The sequence below is a fragment of the Daktulosphaira vitifoliae genome, unplaced genomic scaffold, assembly GCF_025091365.1.
Source record: "Daktulosphaira vitifoliae isolate Bord-2020 unplaced genomic scaffold, ASM2509136v1 Scaffold_1, whole genome shotgun sequence".
Taxonomy (NCBI): domain Eukaryota; kingdom Metazoa; phylum Arthropoda; class Insecta; order Hemiptera; family Phylloxeridae; genus Daktulosphaira; species Daktulosphaira vitifoliae.
The window spans coordinates 38,770,391-38,786,938 of NW_026099572.1; the positions used below are offsets into that span (position 1 = coordinate 38,770,391).

The window sequence follows — 16,548 nt, forward strand, 5'->3', positions numbered from 1 at the left end:
TACTAATAAATGTATTACTAATATTAAACAAAATTGTCCATTACAATGTATATAAAAGTGTTACATTTATAAGTGAAAAGTATATTGAGTTATTTAAAGTATAATGTATAGTAGTTATTAATTGCACAATACTAAATAAGTATACAAATTAGTTGAAAGGTAATTATAATTCATCACAAATCATATAAAGTTACTTTAGTTATTGTCAAAAAATTAAGTATTGTAACTTGCTGTACTTGAAAATTTTGAAAATATAATGTACGATCCTCCACCAGAACGTCCTTTAGAATCAGATTGCTGTGGCTCTGGATGCTTACCATGTATTCTTGATGTTTATGAAGATGAATATTCTCGTTGGAAAATTCGTCAGACCAATCATTCTGATCAACTACGTCGAGATATGCTGTCTGTAACAAAGAACAAGCCATTTAAGATAGCAGCAATAGAACAGCTTAATAAAAATACACGGCTGTACACATTTATAGCATATCCAGAAACTAATGGCTATTTGCCTATAATATACACCCAGCACATCTTTATACAAGTTGACAACATTACTCGACCCTTTACACCAATTTCTCTTAGTGAAAATTGTTCTTTCAAAGTATTAATCAAATCTTATATTAATGGAAAATTTTCAGAAAAACTCATTAAAAAATCCATTAATGATATAGTATACGTAAGAGGTCCATCAGGAGGAATTCAATTTAATAATGCAGATAAATTAAATATGTTTTGTGCTGGTTCTGGTATTGCTGCATTTATAGGTTTTATTCAGACAATTCTTAAAAATGAAAAATGTTTCACCATTATAGATTTGCACTATTCTTGCAAAACTTTAGATGACATTTTATTGCGTAAAATGCTGTTTGATTTTAGTTTGTTTTGGAATTGTAAAATATCTTTATACTTAACTAAGGAAGAGGATTGGACAAAATGTTCTGAATCATTTTGGTATAATGAAACTTTTTTCAAAGGAAGAATTTCAGAAAGTGTTATTAAAGATATCATAAATAAAAATAAAAATTCTCAATCTTTATGGTTTATATGCGGTACTAATGATTTTAACCAACATTGTTTAGATTGTCTATTAAAATATAACATTAACAAAGAAAATATTCAAATATTTCATGATTACCTTAAGAAAAAATAATATTTTGTTATTGAATGTATTTTAAAAAACAAATTAAGCTTTTATAGCTAAAATTAAAAATTGTTAAAATATATTATGAAATCATTTAACATTTTTTTTACTTTATATAGTTGAATAATATAAAAATTATTTATAATATAATAATTTTATCATGTTTCATTAATTTAGTAAATATCTAAATATGATGAATTGATAAGTACAAGATGATTGATTAACATTATTATACTTTTTGCGATATCTTTAAAAGTATATAACATAATAATTTTTTCTTTTCAAAATTAAGTGTCCTAATTATAATTTAAAAAAAAATTCTAAAGTAGTATCAAATTACATTTTTTAAATAGAAACATGTTTAATTAGCTTAAAAATAAAAAAATGACTTGGCAATAAAAACTGTTGAACTAGTATTTTAAAATATATTGGCACTTTTATACTAGGACAGGAGTAGTAAAGTTCATAAATACCCCTAAGATGAAATTAAACAAGCCCACTTTACTTCTGTTCTAGTATTGAACTATCTATCTACTACTGCACATTATGGGTTGCCACCCAACAGGGTAATTTGTGTACATTATGGAGGTCACAATTATTTTAAAAATATTTACTTTTTTTATAATTGTTTTTTCTATTTAAACTACAGTTTTCACAAAAAAAAAACCAGAATTTAAATTTTTCTTTAAAATATGAAGATTAAATACCTTTTTTAACATTTTTTTTGCAATGAAAAAATAAAGATATTATTTATAATAATTATAAATTATTGAAATTCAAATAGAACATACATATATATATATATATACGTATATGACATCCAAATTTTGATAAATATTGATTAAAAACTGCGAGCTAGAGAGTACACAAATTCGAAAAAAGTAGTTTCGAGAAAAACACGTTTGAAAAAAAAGAGTGGCAGTGAAGGTAGATTTAAGATAGTAGTGAGTCAGATTAAAAATCTTAAGAAATTACCAGCTATTCCAGTCATATTTGCAGTCTTTCATCAGGTTCATGTGTATCCTTTTAACACTTAAGGTCGTTCATAATTGACTACCTACTCGAACGTTCCGTACTACGTCTAGCGCCCATTAAACCGGTCAATCGAAGGACGCTCACTCAAATGCCTATAACTTTTAAATTGATTGGAATTTTGCTTTGAAATTTTCAGAGTATATCCTTTAATAATTCTTAAATCGATTAATGAAAAAAAAAATTTTTTGAAGCCTCTACATCTATTTATATTTTTAAAAATATGATTTCACTTAAAAAACTCAAGTTGATACTACTTTAAAGGTTTTTAAGGGGGATAGGACCAATTTTTTTTTTTTGAAAATTTTAGAAATAGTATTCTATTAATTTCTGGAAAGAAAAAACTGTAAAAACTTTTAAATATATTGCGAGAAGTTCTCATCAGTCGCTTTAAACTTTTTAGAATGGAAAAACCATTTTAAACCTAGTACTTTTTAAAACATATTTTCTTTTATAAATAACAAAAAATGTTATCTAGCATAACATAACTTTATTGTAGTTCTCTAGTTTTTTGTGGTTAGCACTAAGAACGCTTTGATGCAAATCTGTAGATAGTATTTAATTTTAAGAAATTGATAGATTATTTTAAAAGCAACAATAACTCTTATTCCCTTAATTTTATCCCGATTAGTTTTTTGATTTATAATTATAATATATGAATAAATAATAATTATAGTAATTAAATTTAGTATGAAATTGATGTTCAATAATTTAATATTGTAATATTTACGGAGATATTATAGAAATAATAAAGTATATTTATTTAATTTCAACGCGTATAAAAATTTAAAGGGCTTGATGCAATACTTTAACATAAAAAATGTTTGTTACTTATAACAAAGTTATAAGTTTTATACATTGAACTAGAAAGAACTTTCATCAGAAACAAAAATATACTTTTCGCGATATTTTCAAATGTGCAATTAAACTTTTTCTATCATTTCTAAGTTTTCATATTATTACTTATTATTATAAAATAAGTATTTATATACAAAAAAAAATAATTAAGAACAAAAAAAATTTCTTTTAAATTAATACTGCTTTTGATAATTAATATGTTAAAAATAAAAAAATGACATATTTAACCTATTTTTTTAATCCTTTAATGTTGATTTTTGTGAGTGTATAATAAAAAAAAAAATTATTTATTACCATAACTTTTAGCTCAATTTGCAAGTTTCAAATTGACATCATTAAATAGGAAATTTTATGAGAATTAAAAAATTGTATCGTTAAGATTAATATGCAATCAGCAAATTTAATAATTACTATTTATAATAAAAGTATCAGAAAAGCTCAATATTTTTTTGTATTTTTATCGTAATATATAACTTAAATAGAAATAATAGTAATCATTTCCTAGTAACTTATGGTATTAAAAAAGATTCTACAATTGAAATATGAACTAAATTAATTTTAATGATTTACTTTAACTAAAAGAACCAATCAAAAATAGGTGTTAAAATATATAATACGCTCTATTGAGTAGATCACTCAATAAATCGTAGTATGAAATTTCATTATAATTATAAAAATCCATTGTTAATTTAGGAGAAACTAAAAATCATTATTTTTAGAAATGATTTATACAGCAAATATGTTACCAAAAAATTTGGAATATTATAATCTAGTATATTAGATTATAATATGCTATAATACTATAGTAGCACACACAAATAGGGTAAAACAATTATTAAATTGCAAAGTAAAATGATTTAATTTTGTAGTTGAAATCTATTATATCAAACTTGATTTGTCAATAAATATTTTGAAAACATTAGAAATGAATGATTTTAATTGTCTGTATGGAGAACATGGGATAAGTAACTGTTTAATTAATAAATTAGAATTTTTTTTTTAATTTTTGAAGGTAATATCTTCAACGAATTGTAATCATTTGACGTATCGTTGAAAAAAGTAGGTCAAGTTAGAGCAAAGAAAATAAATGAGAGTCACAAAAAAATACCTTCTCACCTTTGCATCGAAGCTAAAACCTAAAATATAGTAAAATAATTTTAATATGAATAAGAAATTTCTTCTCGCGAGGGGCGACTACAGTGATGGCATTCTTGATCTTTATTAAAGTTATTAAATCTAAATGAGATAAAAATCAAATGACTAGAAAATTTATTCTAACTTAAAAAAAATTAAGCAAAAAATGCAAAGAATTCGTTTCCATACACAGGTTGGAACCTTGTATCCCAAACACGTAATACACAAGTGACCGCCAACTGTACGTCGCTTCGGTCAACTGAAAAAAAAAATGGCAATTTAAGCTACTTCAAATTTCAAAGTTAATTTTTTTTTTCTTAAAAAAAGCAAAAAAATTTAAATAAGTTTAACTTTCTATGCTATATTAATTTGATTTATATAATATTTATGAAAATCAGTGTACTCTCCTTGTCCGGTATTTTAAAATAAAATAAAATACAAAACCCCGAATTTTATCATAAAAATAGAATATTTTTGAATACAGTAAGTTTTAATTTAAGATATATGTAAGTGTCAGTATTTCTGGAACACTTTAAAAAATTTAATTAAAAATAGTTTCAATACGCATGTTTAAAGTTTTGACTCCCTTGTATAAATGGGTATGATCCGATTTAAAAAAAAAGTATGTCAGATGAAAGGGGTATATAAATAGTATTTCTCCTGAAAAAATTGTATTGATCCATACTTTTTAAAAAAGTTATAGCAACATAATGTTAAAATATGTAAAATATGATATCAAGATTGCTTGAAGTGCTTGAGGATACATCCATGTTTACAGTTGAGTTCTGACGTTTCGGACTCATTGCAGAGTCCATCTTCAGAGTGATGGTTGCTACTCGGTGGCTGCAACTATACAACTATATGAAAGTTTTAACACATTCATGATATCAAGAATTTTTCACAAAAATATCATATTTTTGCATACGGTAGTCAATTTTACCATAAAGACAAGTCCAGAAATCAAATTAATTTTTTTCAATTAAAGTATATTACATAAACTTTAATTTAAAATTTATATAAAAGTGTCAGTCTTTCCGGAACATTTTCAAAAGTTAATTTTATGTGAAAAAGTTGCCATTTTGAAACCCTTCCTGTGGGCTTTTAAAGGGTCGAATATTCACAAAAATATATCAAATGATAGGTAAATACCTAAGATATCTATAAAAAAAAAAAATTATATTGATTCGGTCATTTTTAAAAAAATTATGGCAGTTTTAAGTAAAATGAATTGAAAAAATGTCGAAAATTAGCGATTTTTAAATTTGTAATTTTTTGGAGATTTCCTCCGTTTACGGGGGAACGAGTGATTTTTTTTTCAATTTTTGAGGGTAATGTCTTCGACTAGATACGATTTGTGATCTTTTGATGTATTGTTGTTCATCAAAATAGGTCCAGCGAGAGCTATGATTGCGCGTTCACAGAAACAAAAAAAAAAATAAATAATTAAAAAAAAAAAAAAGACATAGTAAAATTGATACCTTCTCAGCTTCGATTCGAAGCTAAAATCTAAAGCCCTTAAATATCATGTCCTGGGAAACATGAACTCCACTGATTCTCTTCTTAAGGGGTAATATCCACCAAATGCTCAAAAAAACATGGCTTTTTTCATGATTTTTTTTAAAGGACATTTGAGATGTAAGGTATATAAATAATATATCATTGGATTAAGCAACTCTTGGAGATTAGAAAAATATTTTTTATTGTTATTTTTTTAACAAAATGGCGGCTGTGCAGCGATTGCCGTGAACTGCTTTTTTAAAAAGTTCTTCCGCGGCGAGCAGTAAAAGTCGTGCCCAACTCCACCTATAACAAAAGAAAAATTTTTTTCATGATCTACACGAGTGTCGCTAGTGAAGTACACATGATTATATTTTTAGAATTTTTTTTCGTAAAATGGCGACGGTTTAAAAAAAAAAAATTTTTTTCTACAAAAAAAATCGACTATAATTGTTTATAACTTTTTTTGTTGTTAACCAATCGCTAAAATCGTGTGTATTTCACTAGATAATCTAATGAAGAAGCTACAGTTAAAATTTCAAGTCAATCGGATGTAAACTTTTTCAGTTCTACTGCTCGCCGATTTTGATAACATGGTTTTGAGAAAAACGCGTTTAAAGTTTCAAAATGCTATAAATCTTAAGAATCGCAATAATATAGTCCTTAATAATTTTTTTACCTTCAGTCAGCTATCCCTGCGCCGTAAAGTTGTCCTTCCTGGTCCTTATTTTCCTCTTCTTCATTATTTTTGTCTGATGTAAGGCTGCTCCTAGCCTCTTTCGCGATATCGGACATACGATGATCAGCGACTTTGACGCGATTGACGTCCGATCCCACGCAAAACTCGTACATATTCGGTCCAACGGTTAACCCAAGAGCATCATAAACGCAAACATACCCGATAAACCTTCGTTGAAGGTAATAACGGTAATATCAGTCGCAATATCAACTATAGTCTTATCGCTAGATATCGATTTTGGAGCAATTAACCACACTACAGCATTGAAATACTTGATACTATTTTGAGAATACACACACAAGCAGCGTGACTGAAGGTCGTCGGAGCTGAGTTCTTTAAAAATGGGTTGTATCGCCTTGAAAACATCCTCATGCATTGGACTCTTGTGCTCGTATGTTGCAAGAGTATCAAGCGCTTTACTGCGCTTGACAGGCTTTGCGAGATCCATCATCGCACAGAACTTTTTTATATCGTTGATGCCTATGCCAATGACGTGCATAGCAAAAATAATACGGCAATTGATCTCATAAGCACGATCATGTATTAGAGGACAGTTAAAAATATCGGCATCACCGCAGTTCGAACAAGCAGCAGTTCGACTGTGAAAACCGCACATCACTATTACATTTTTTACATACTAATAATTCAGAAAGAGCAGTAAATACAGCAAAAAAATGTATGAAACAGTAGCCGAAATCCCTATCAACATTGCAATCACGATTTAAATCAGAAGTTTTTAATTTTTTCGCCGAGGTACTAACGTACTCTGAATAGCCTTCGAACGCATGGCGGTTAGGCGGGTGTCGGTTACTAATTTTACTCCGGGTTGTTCTGGTACTTCTTGTTTTACTGCCTTTGTGGCCACTGTACAACTTGTTACTCATAATTAAGTACTTTTGAATATAATTCACAGTTAAAAAGTATAGCAAAACTCAAACTAAGAACGTACACAACTAGAACGGCTGATCGACTAAACAAAGAGAAATTGTGAGTAAACACGTGCTGTACAGACACTGTAACGATCGAAATTCTATACTTCAAATTCAAAAAAAGATATCGATCATGGGTAACTTCTACTAATTTACAAAGCAGCGAAATTAAAAAAAAAACGAGCATCGCTAAAATAAGTGAAAAATGTGATTTTAGGGAATAAAAGTTTTTCCGAAAAAATTGATTTAAACGAATTTTGAGTTTAGATCAGTACTTGGGCGTTGAAGATTTTGATTCTAGGATAGTTTTAGCATGATTTAAGCCAATAAAAAAAAACATGAAAAAAAAAAAAAATTTGGTGGATATTACCCCTTAAGTCAAGATTGAGTGTGTTACTCTTTTCAGAACAATCCTAGTCATTTATTTATAAAAGAAAAATCTAACATAACAAGTCAATTCCAGAAACTCTTAGGTGAAAATGTAAATAATTTTTGCCAATTTGTTATTCAATATTTTTTCTAAAAAAAATTAGAACCAAAACTTTTTTTCTAGTAGGCAACAATAATTCAAGAAGGCAGTAGTAGCACTCTTTCTGCTGCTATAACATAATATAGATTTGTGACACAACTGTTGGGTATGAAGTTACACCCTCATAATTTTATAATTATAAGGATATATATAATTAATTTAATTTTTTTTTAATTATTATATTTTATTCGTTTTTAATATTCTATCTTAAAGTTATAGTTTATGCCAGAGGACAAGAAAACATATTTAGCCTAGCGCAATGGAATAGAACCTCAGGATTTGCACATCAAAACTTTAAATGTTACTTAAATTTATGATATGAAAATTCAATATTAAGTTATTATCACTAAAATTTTAGAAAGTTTTCTAAAGATAGAATTCATCATAATATTAAAGACAGTAAAATAGCTGTTAAGCTGTGTAATTATTCTTGTTTTGATTTGAGCTAACGATTTTAAAATGCCAAATCCAATTTTTTAGTTACTACATTTTCAATTGATATCATTTTAGCAGAGTTTAGTACTGTGTAGAAATATTGATATAATATATATACATATTATATATTTTTTTTATCATAACTATTAAAAATAATACACTTAAGTGTATTTCTATGAGTTAAATAATTCAAAATAATAAGAATACTTTTTATAAAGAAATCCATTAAACCTGATAAAATTAAACTATGAAATTCCAAAAACAATAAGGATTGCTAATGATCCATCTAATTTGTACATTAAAATGTAGACCAAAAATTAGGCTTACAAAATAAAGTTAATTTTGGAGAACATATCCTCTTGATTCATCTAACGCTTAAAATAATACTTAATATATACAATTTATTTGGTTATTGACAGCTTAATGATTTGATACAAGGTATTGTTAAACCATTCTAAAAAATTCAAAGAAAAAAAAATATTCTATTTGAAAAAAGATAAATCATTGTTGAAAATCATATTGAAGGACATAAAATATATAAATAAGAAAAAAATTTGCCGTAAATAGTAACTGATGATTTCGATTTTGGTATATATTAGTAAATATTTTTATAATAACAATTATTTTTCTGAATATTAGTCACACTATAGAAAAACAATTTGTTTAGTTTACACTTTAACAATTAAAATAATTATTATTTCTAAAAAATAGTAAATATATACTATTTGTATTTTTTCTAGTATTATGCACAAATTATAAATATTATATAAGTTCAACTAAGTTAACACTGCACTGACAAATGGTTTTATACAAATAAATATTATAAAAGTTATATAAAAGATAATTTTCGTTACAACCAAAAATAATTAAAATTTGAAAAAGGAATTTAAAAAAATAACAATAACTCAATGACTTATAATCATTATCATCTTAAATGTTTGAACATTATACCAAGATAATTTTCAAGTTTGGGGCATTGTTTTATTCCACTATCTAATTTTAACATACATTAAGAATAATATTTAATTTGTTAGTTAACATATATTTTTAAACAGATATTGTTAACTTCAAATTTTACACAATAATTATACATTTATATATATATTTATATATAATATATACACGCTCATGTACATATGTTATTTATCAATGCACTATTTAATCATTTACCATACCTCTCTTTAAGTCGATGTATAGTGATTTTTTCATTTTAATCCAAGAAAAAACCAAATTAAAAAAAAAAAGTCAAAATATTGGTGGTTCATCTCTGTATCTTCTGTCACGAGTATACCTATCTAAATGTGCATCATAAGCTCGTTCAGCTTCTAACCAGTCCTGATATTTATACCACCATTCTTCCCATTTTACATAATCAGTTAATGAAAGGTCACCTAAATATCCTTGTTCTTTATAATAAGCATACCGTCCTTTAACATCTTCAATAGATGTTCCCTCTGGCAAAGATCTAGTACAATTAATATAAATTAATATATTTAAAAAATAAATGGCATAATCAACTTACCCTATTGCTGGAGTAGGGAATGGATGAGGTGGGGAGCCAATTTCAACTCTATAGTCATCACCAGCTGTAACACGAAGACTTCTTTGTGGTAATTCATGAGCACGACCCATTTGAGCCATTTTACTAAAACGTTCAGATAATGTCAGATGACCCCCAGATGATGAACTCATAGGCATATCCGAACCACCAACACTCGAATCTTCGTCAGACATAGATTCCACCTTAATAGTAGGCTGGTGTAATATTGCCTTACAAAAATTATACAAAACCAAGTTATAAAAAAGCTATACTTATTTAAAACAAGTATTTAAGATTATTTTACAGTTTCAATGTGAGAAGATTTCACTTTATGAGATTTTTTCTTTTTATGTGATTTAATTTTTTTTGTGCGTTTGGTTTTTGTAGGTGCTGGTTCTGGCGGTCCACTACTTTTTGGCAAACCAGTGGTAGAACTTACTTCTACAACTGGTGTATATCTTGGGACTGAAAATGATCTCGACCTAAAAAATTATACTCATTACTAATAGTTATTATATGAATAGTTACTAATAGTTTCTATATGAACCATATAATAGATATTATACGGTTCATATGAAAATAACCATTTAAGCTTAGTTACAGTTTTCAAAACACTAATCTCACTGTATTTCCAATACAGTACAGGTTAATTGATAGACTCAAAAAATATATAAATTATGAGAAAGTATGGCTATACAAGTGAGGGGGAAACCGGTACAGTTATAAAAAATGACAACAGTACCTGTGACAATACTTTAACAAAGTTTATGTAAATGCAAGGTAGTGCACTAGGTCAAATCCTAGTAAATGAAACTTTTGCCCTAATTTCTAAACACCGTATATCTGTTTTTCTAAAGTACTGAAACACTACTCATTTAGAACTAAGATAGTAAATGGGAAAGACAGAACTCATAAGAAAAGAAAAAATGTTTAGATCCCCTTTTCTGTTTCAATGGATATTGTGATAAAATCTGTTTTATGCATCATTCAGAAACTGGCTAAGAAATTCAAGGAGCAATATTGATAATGTATGCTAGGGGATCTAGCCTCACAAATGATAAATAGCTCCTTCAAAAATTAAGAAATTAATATTTGCAATTTTATTAATATATTTTTTACAGTAGAAGAAACATTATATTCCTCTCCAATTTTTTTTTTATTGCGATTATAGAACTATTTCTGGGGCATAGATTAAGGGAAACACGCTGAAACCTATAATCCAAAACATGGACTAAAGGGTCCAAACATCCCAAAACCTACTAACTTAAATGGCCCATCCTGAATTTTACTAGTCTAGTCATGATTAGTAATTTTATTATCCCTGGTGATATGTCTACTCTGAACAATTTTTTAGGACACCCAATGAAATATTTGTTTTACATTAAATTAGAGTAAAAAATATTGGTAGTTATTTGTTGTAAACCTGTGGCAACTTACGGGACAAAATTATTTGATATATTTATTGTTACCTTGAACGTTCATGAATAGGAATAATAGCTCTAGCTATTTTTGGAGACTTAGGTCGAGCTAGAGGTTCTGGAGGAGGCTCACGTCTATTCATAGGTATTCTAGCTTCACAAACAGAACAATGTGAGTCTGAGCAAGTGCTTACACTAGATGAACGAACCTGCTAGATCAAAAATTTTTTTAATTTTAGTGTCTACTTTTTTAGTATCTATAACATACATCTTCTGATGAGTGCCTTATATGTTTTCGACCATGTTTTTTATTTCCTCTTTTTTTATGTGATGGTGATATAATTCTATGGTTGCGACTAAATAATGGAGAGCGCTTTTTTCTGCTTAATGATCTAGAGCGCCTTAACCGTGAACTATTAGTAATTGGGGATTCAGAAGAAGATTTACGTCTCCTTCTAGAACGAAGAGACAAAGGGGATTTTTTAGAACGAAATGGTGAGCGCCGTCTGGATAATGGAGAAGCACGTCGTACAGATAATGAACGTTGTGAACGTCTAATATCAGGTGAAAGTAGCCTTCGTCTTCTACGAGATAATGATCTATGCATTGATGAACGAGTACAACTTGAAGAGAAACTACTAGATGAACGTTTACTTATAGATCTAGATCGTCTCTCAGTGTACAATTCCTTAAAACCAGAATGTTTCCATCTATAAAAATATTATCCATATTAGATTTAATATTAATTACATTAATTTGAAGTTAAGACAATAGTTATTTAATGTTTCTCTCAATTCATTTTGTTTATAAAAAAATAAAAATAACAAGGAAAATTGAAGTCAAAATAAGTCAACTATCATAAAAATTTACCAGATTTAAGATTAAGTTTAACTGTGGACCACTCTAATATATTTTATTTAATGAAAGAGGTAGTAAAATAATATTATGACAAATACTTACCTATTTGGATCTTTTTCTTCAGCTTCTAAAACTTTATTAATCCAGTATTGACTTTGATCTCTATCTCTTCGGGCTCTTTTAACAACATTTTCTAACTCCCTCCTAGGGGAATCTATTGAATAAACCAAAATTATAATAAATTGTTCATGTTTTATACTTCAATTAAGGTAAAATTATAAAATGATAATACCTTTAGATCTAGCTCGACTAGTTGAAGCTCTTTTGTCAACTTTAAGTCGTTCATTTCTAGACATTTTCTGATCTGAAAAATATTTTATGTTCTATGTAACTATGATACAACCCAATAATACAAAAAAATATTATATAGTTAGTAAATTAAAAATATTATTTGTAATTGACAATTTTTGACGTACTTCATACCATCAGCCAAGCTGTCAGAATTACTTGAATTCTTTTATGTCCAGATGGAGAACCGTGACTCAAATAACGATCACACCGAACGAAAAAGAATAAGGAAACAAATAGATCAGTCATAATTTGGCAAATAAAACAATAATTCAAGAGTACTAAGTATAATAAAATATATACTTAAATTAATTGAAAAATTATAATAGTATTCATCAATGTTTATATCTACTACAATTATTTTTCATTCACATAATACAGCATTTTTTTATTATTTTAATATAATAAAAATAATTATTTTTATTTTTATTACTCTTCCAAATTTTCATAAACATATAATTATAAAATAAATCAAATTTATAATTTAATTAAAAATGGCAATTATGTTAAAATATTAGGGTATTAACGTTAATATGTAATCATATTTTAATTTACATATTACAGTATTACATTTTGTTCAATTAAAAATATGCCAAATTATGATCTAATAAATTAAGGTTACAAGATTTGTAAAGAAGCACTTGCAAATTTGTAAACATCAATTTACAGCACATGGCTACTATTTAAAATACAACGGTATGCATGAAGAACACGACAACTTATTTGTATACACTTAAAAAACAGTTAAGCATACTATAATTCTAAACATATATATATATATAATTATCACAGCTAATAATTATTAGGCTATATTGAAAAATATGCAAGTATTTTGTACATATTATAAATCCCTCAATTACAAAAGTGAAACAGTAGATTCACCAATAACACACGACGAACAAAATAAACTATGTTATTTCTTACACGGCACCGTCTATACGAACAATATAAATACGAAGCGACGATTTTCAACCGATTTAATCGACACGACGGAAACGATACGTAATGCTTTAGACGGAATAATTTATTACTCACTAAATATACACTCTTCATAAAATTTTATTATTTTAAGTACTCTATGTTAAAACGACAATCGACATGTAATACGTCATTATTAGCACATAATTTCAGTGATTCCAAATTGCCATTTTAATACATACTTATGAGAACTGCAACTGTGCTACTTAAAAAATTTATTCGTAAATTATTTCACTACGAACAAGAAAAAACACTTAGAATATGAACAATTATAAGTAGTTGAAAACACTCACAAATCTATCAGAAACTGCTGGCCGAGTTTAAAGGTTGAAATTAATACGTTATAGAGTAAGACTAAATCTACATTGTTTAATAACGACTTTAAACTTAAAAAAAAAAGTAGTAGAAACAATTAAGTAGACGTTCATAAACGATTTTCGATTTTTAAGAACTAAAAATTTTTACGTTTAAGTCGCTGCGCAGGTCAGTAGGCCTGTGCAGTTCAAATGTCATAACCCTACGAAGAGTATCATAAAGGCAACACTTTCGACATTCCCAATCTATATCACAAAAAAAAAAATTAGAGGGTAAGCGGTATGTTGGCAATCATGGAAAAAACAATATTGCAATGCGATTACGTATTTTAGACGAGTTACAAGCTAAAATTTAATAATTTTAACACAAATATTTTTGCGTTAAGTATTTATTTTCACATAAAATATTACTATAAGTAATTTAAGCAAGTTATTATTTTTTTTTATTACTTACCAAAGTAAAATAATTGTGTTTTATAATTTTAATCCTCCATTTAAATTATTCATAGTTATATATAAAAACAACAAAATTTGTTGTTTACATTTTATGCTAGTGATCAAGATGGATAACTTTGTTGGGATAAATGTTACTAATCCAACTTGCTAGTGATAATACTTAAATTTGGTCATAGAGATAGATTGTTCAATATTACCAACATACAATTTAAAAAAATAAAGTGATATTTTTTAAACTGACATAATTTATACAAGTTTCGCTTCTTTATAATATAGAAAGGTTTTTATTATGGAACTTTCTAAAATGTTGACTTATAAAAAGCTCTAGTGGTAATCTCAATATAGGGTAACTAAGCAGCTGCCCCATGATACAATCAAAAAGACACCCCTGAATCAATTGGGCGCGTCATTACCAACAAATCCAATACAACTCGGATAAAAATGTATTTATGTATGTATGTATTGTTATTTATAATTTACATTCTTACGTTAATGCATATTCTACGGTTTTAAGCTAATAATATTTTTTTGGAGTAAAAAAATTTTATTTTGCTCAACAAGTATTTGGGGGACATCAAATACAAACTGTCTCAAAGTGCTTACACCCTTATTACGCCACTAGTGTAAAGAAGAACATACGCCCCCTTGTTAATTTGTTCACAACATTTTAGTAAACGGATAGCATTCCGTAAAGTCCCGCAAAAATATATTTGTTTACAAAGTATGTAGTATAGTAAAAATAACTTTTATCTAAAATTAAAATAAATATATTAAATAAAATATGAAAATTCAATATTGATTTGTTTACTAATAATGAATAACTTGTGAATCAATATATATATTTATATTTCCCATTAATATTTTATTAATAAAAAATAATTTAAAAAATTTTATATCAATCTTTAAATGTTTAAAATAATTTATGAACACAAAGATTTTTTTTTTATCTAAAAAACTAAAAATATGCTACGGTTGAAAACTGAATTCTTAAAACAATCGATGTTATTTCTATGAGTTTTCTACTTGCCCTCTATTAGTCGTATTAAACGTTGTTTAATTAAATAATTCTCTTAATAATCCTATTTTACAAAAAATAATAATAAAAAATTTACTTAAAAATCGTCATTAACCGAAAACGAAAAATCATTTTGATTTCTAGTTCTAATAGAAACACATTTTAGATGTAAAATATTATTGGGAGGTTAATCATTTTTCATGTATTCCCGGATATCTACTTTCAAGCATAGAAGGACATTAGGTGCCATTATGAAAAAATCTATTAATAAAATATACATAGTTCAGCACTATAGTTAGATAATCGTAGCTCGGTGTACCCCAAAATATTCTAAATTCATTTTCTATTCGAAATGTCATTTACAGTATAAATGACATATAAAAAAGGTGTAAATTTTACACCCATTTTACTGTAAGCGTCAGCATATTAACTAATATTGAAGAGTTAAGAGTGATATTTAAATTAAGTACATTTATAAAAATATATATTGTCAATTCCAATAATTTGGGAATTTGAGTATTTATCCCTGAATTAGGGGATTAATATTAAAAAAATTAATTGGTCTTTAAAATTTTATTGCCATATATTAGTATTATTATTATTATAAAAACATACATTTCATGCAATGAAGAATTTGTTTTTTTTTGCTAATTATTCAAAATTTGATAGGGCGATAGAATCTAGTACCCAGAGAAGCACCATAGACGTTCCTGTGACGATATGGGAAACGAAATCTCCGTAGCGTAATTACGGGCCACAATAAGTTACACTTGCAACCCCTAACAAAATCTAAAGGTTGCAAAATTGTAATTTCGGGACACTTTAGAAATATCTAATGACTCAAATTATATTGTGTGATCAAAGGTAATATATATATTTTTTTATGGAGCACATATTTAAATAAATGTTCACATATTTATGTTCCAATGTATGGTTACTTTTCACAAATAATTTTTGTAAACAATATAGTTCATCTCTCATAATTATTAATATATTTATAATTCTTTGTGCATCGTTAAAAATTGGGATTATGTATTCACTTCATAAAAGCAAACGAATTTTTTTAAAGAACTTGTTATGTTTTGGTTCTTCAGCATTATAAAATATAAAGCTATCATTGATCAGAGGAGGGGTAATAAAAAGATGTCTTATGCATATCATCCTAATACAAAACCCTCGTGCCACTGTGTGTCATTTTTCATAAATGGGGTTTTGTTTATAATCCAAAACTTTAGATAAAAAGATAAAATTATAGTTGTGTGTGTGTCAATTTTCTCAGACGTTTACATAACGTAAAAGGAAATATTCATTTATGAAATTTAAG

The 16,548-nt window shown here is 26.9% G+C and overlaps 2 protein-coding genes across 10 annotated transcripts; one reads left to right on the plus strand and one right to left on the minus strand.

The window, feature by feature from the left end:
- The first annotated feature begins 256 nt into the window (after positions 1-256).
- On the plus strand, positions 257-2,944 carry LOC126903779 (NADH-cytochrome b5 reductase-like). Its single transcript, XM_050682269.1, has one exon. The coding sequence runs from the start codon at positions 257-259 to the stop codon at positions 1,151-1,153; it is 897 nt and encodes a 298-aa protein (XP_050538226.1). The 3' UTR covers positions 1,154-2,944.
- Positions 278-14,324, minus strand: LOC126903737 (serine/arginine-rich splicing factor 4). 9 transcript variants are annotated; one of them, XR_007703584.1, is made up of 9 exons: positions 12,590-12,742; positions 12,406-12,477; positions 12,216-12,327; positions 11,524-11,965; positions 11,307-11,467; positions 10,142-10,319; positions 9,820-10,067; positions 9,473-9,762; positions 278-407 (listed from the first exon to the last, which is right to left on the minus strand). XR_007703584.1 is itself a non-coding variant. In XM_050682219.1 (9 exons), exons 3-9 carry the CDS (start codon positions 12,467-12,469, stop codon positions 9,543-9,545), a joined length of 1,425 nt encoding a protein of 474 aa, XP_050538176.1. In that variant the 5' UTR covers positions 12,470-12,477; positions 13,622-13,673; positions 13,733-13,997; the 3' UTR covers positions 9,320-9,542. The 9 variants fall into 9 exon arrangements, 7 of the variants coding, with proteins under 7 accessions (XP_050538176.1, XP_050538167.1, XP_050538193.1 ...); XR_007703576.1 differs by lacking the exon at positions 278-407 and adding an exon at positions 8,930-9,290; XM_050682219.1 differs by lacking the exons at positions 278-407; positions 12,590-12,742 and adding exons at positions 13,622-13,673; positions 13,733-13,997 and having other exon boundaries at positions 9,320-9,762.
- Positions 14,325-16,548: the final 2,224 nt, after the last annotated feature.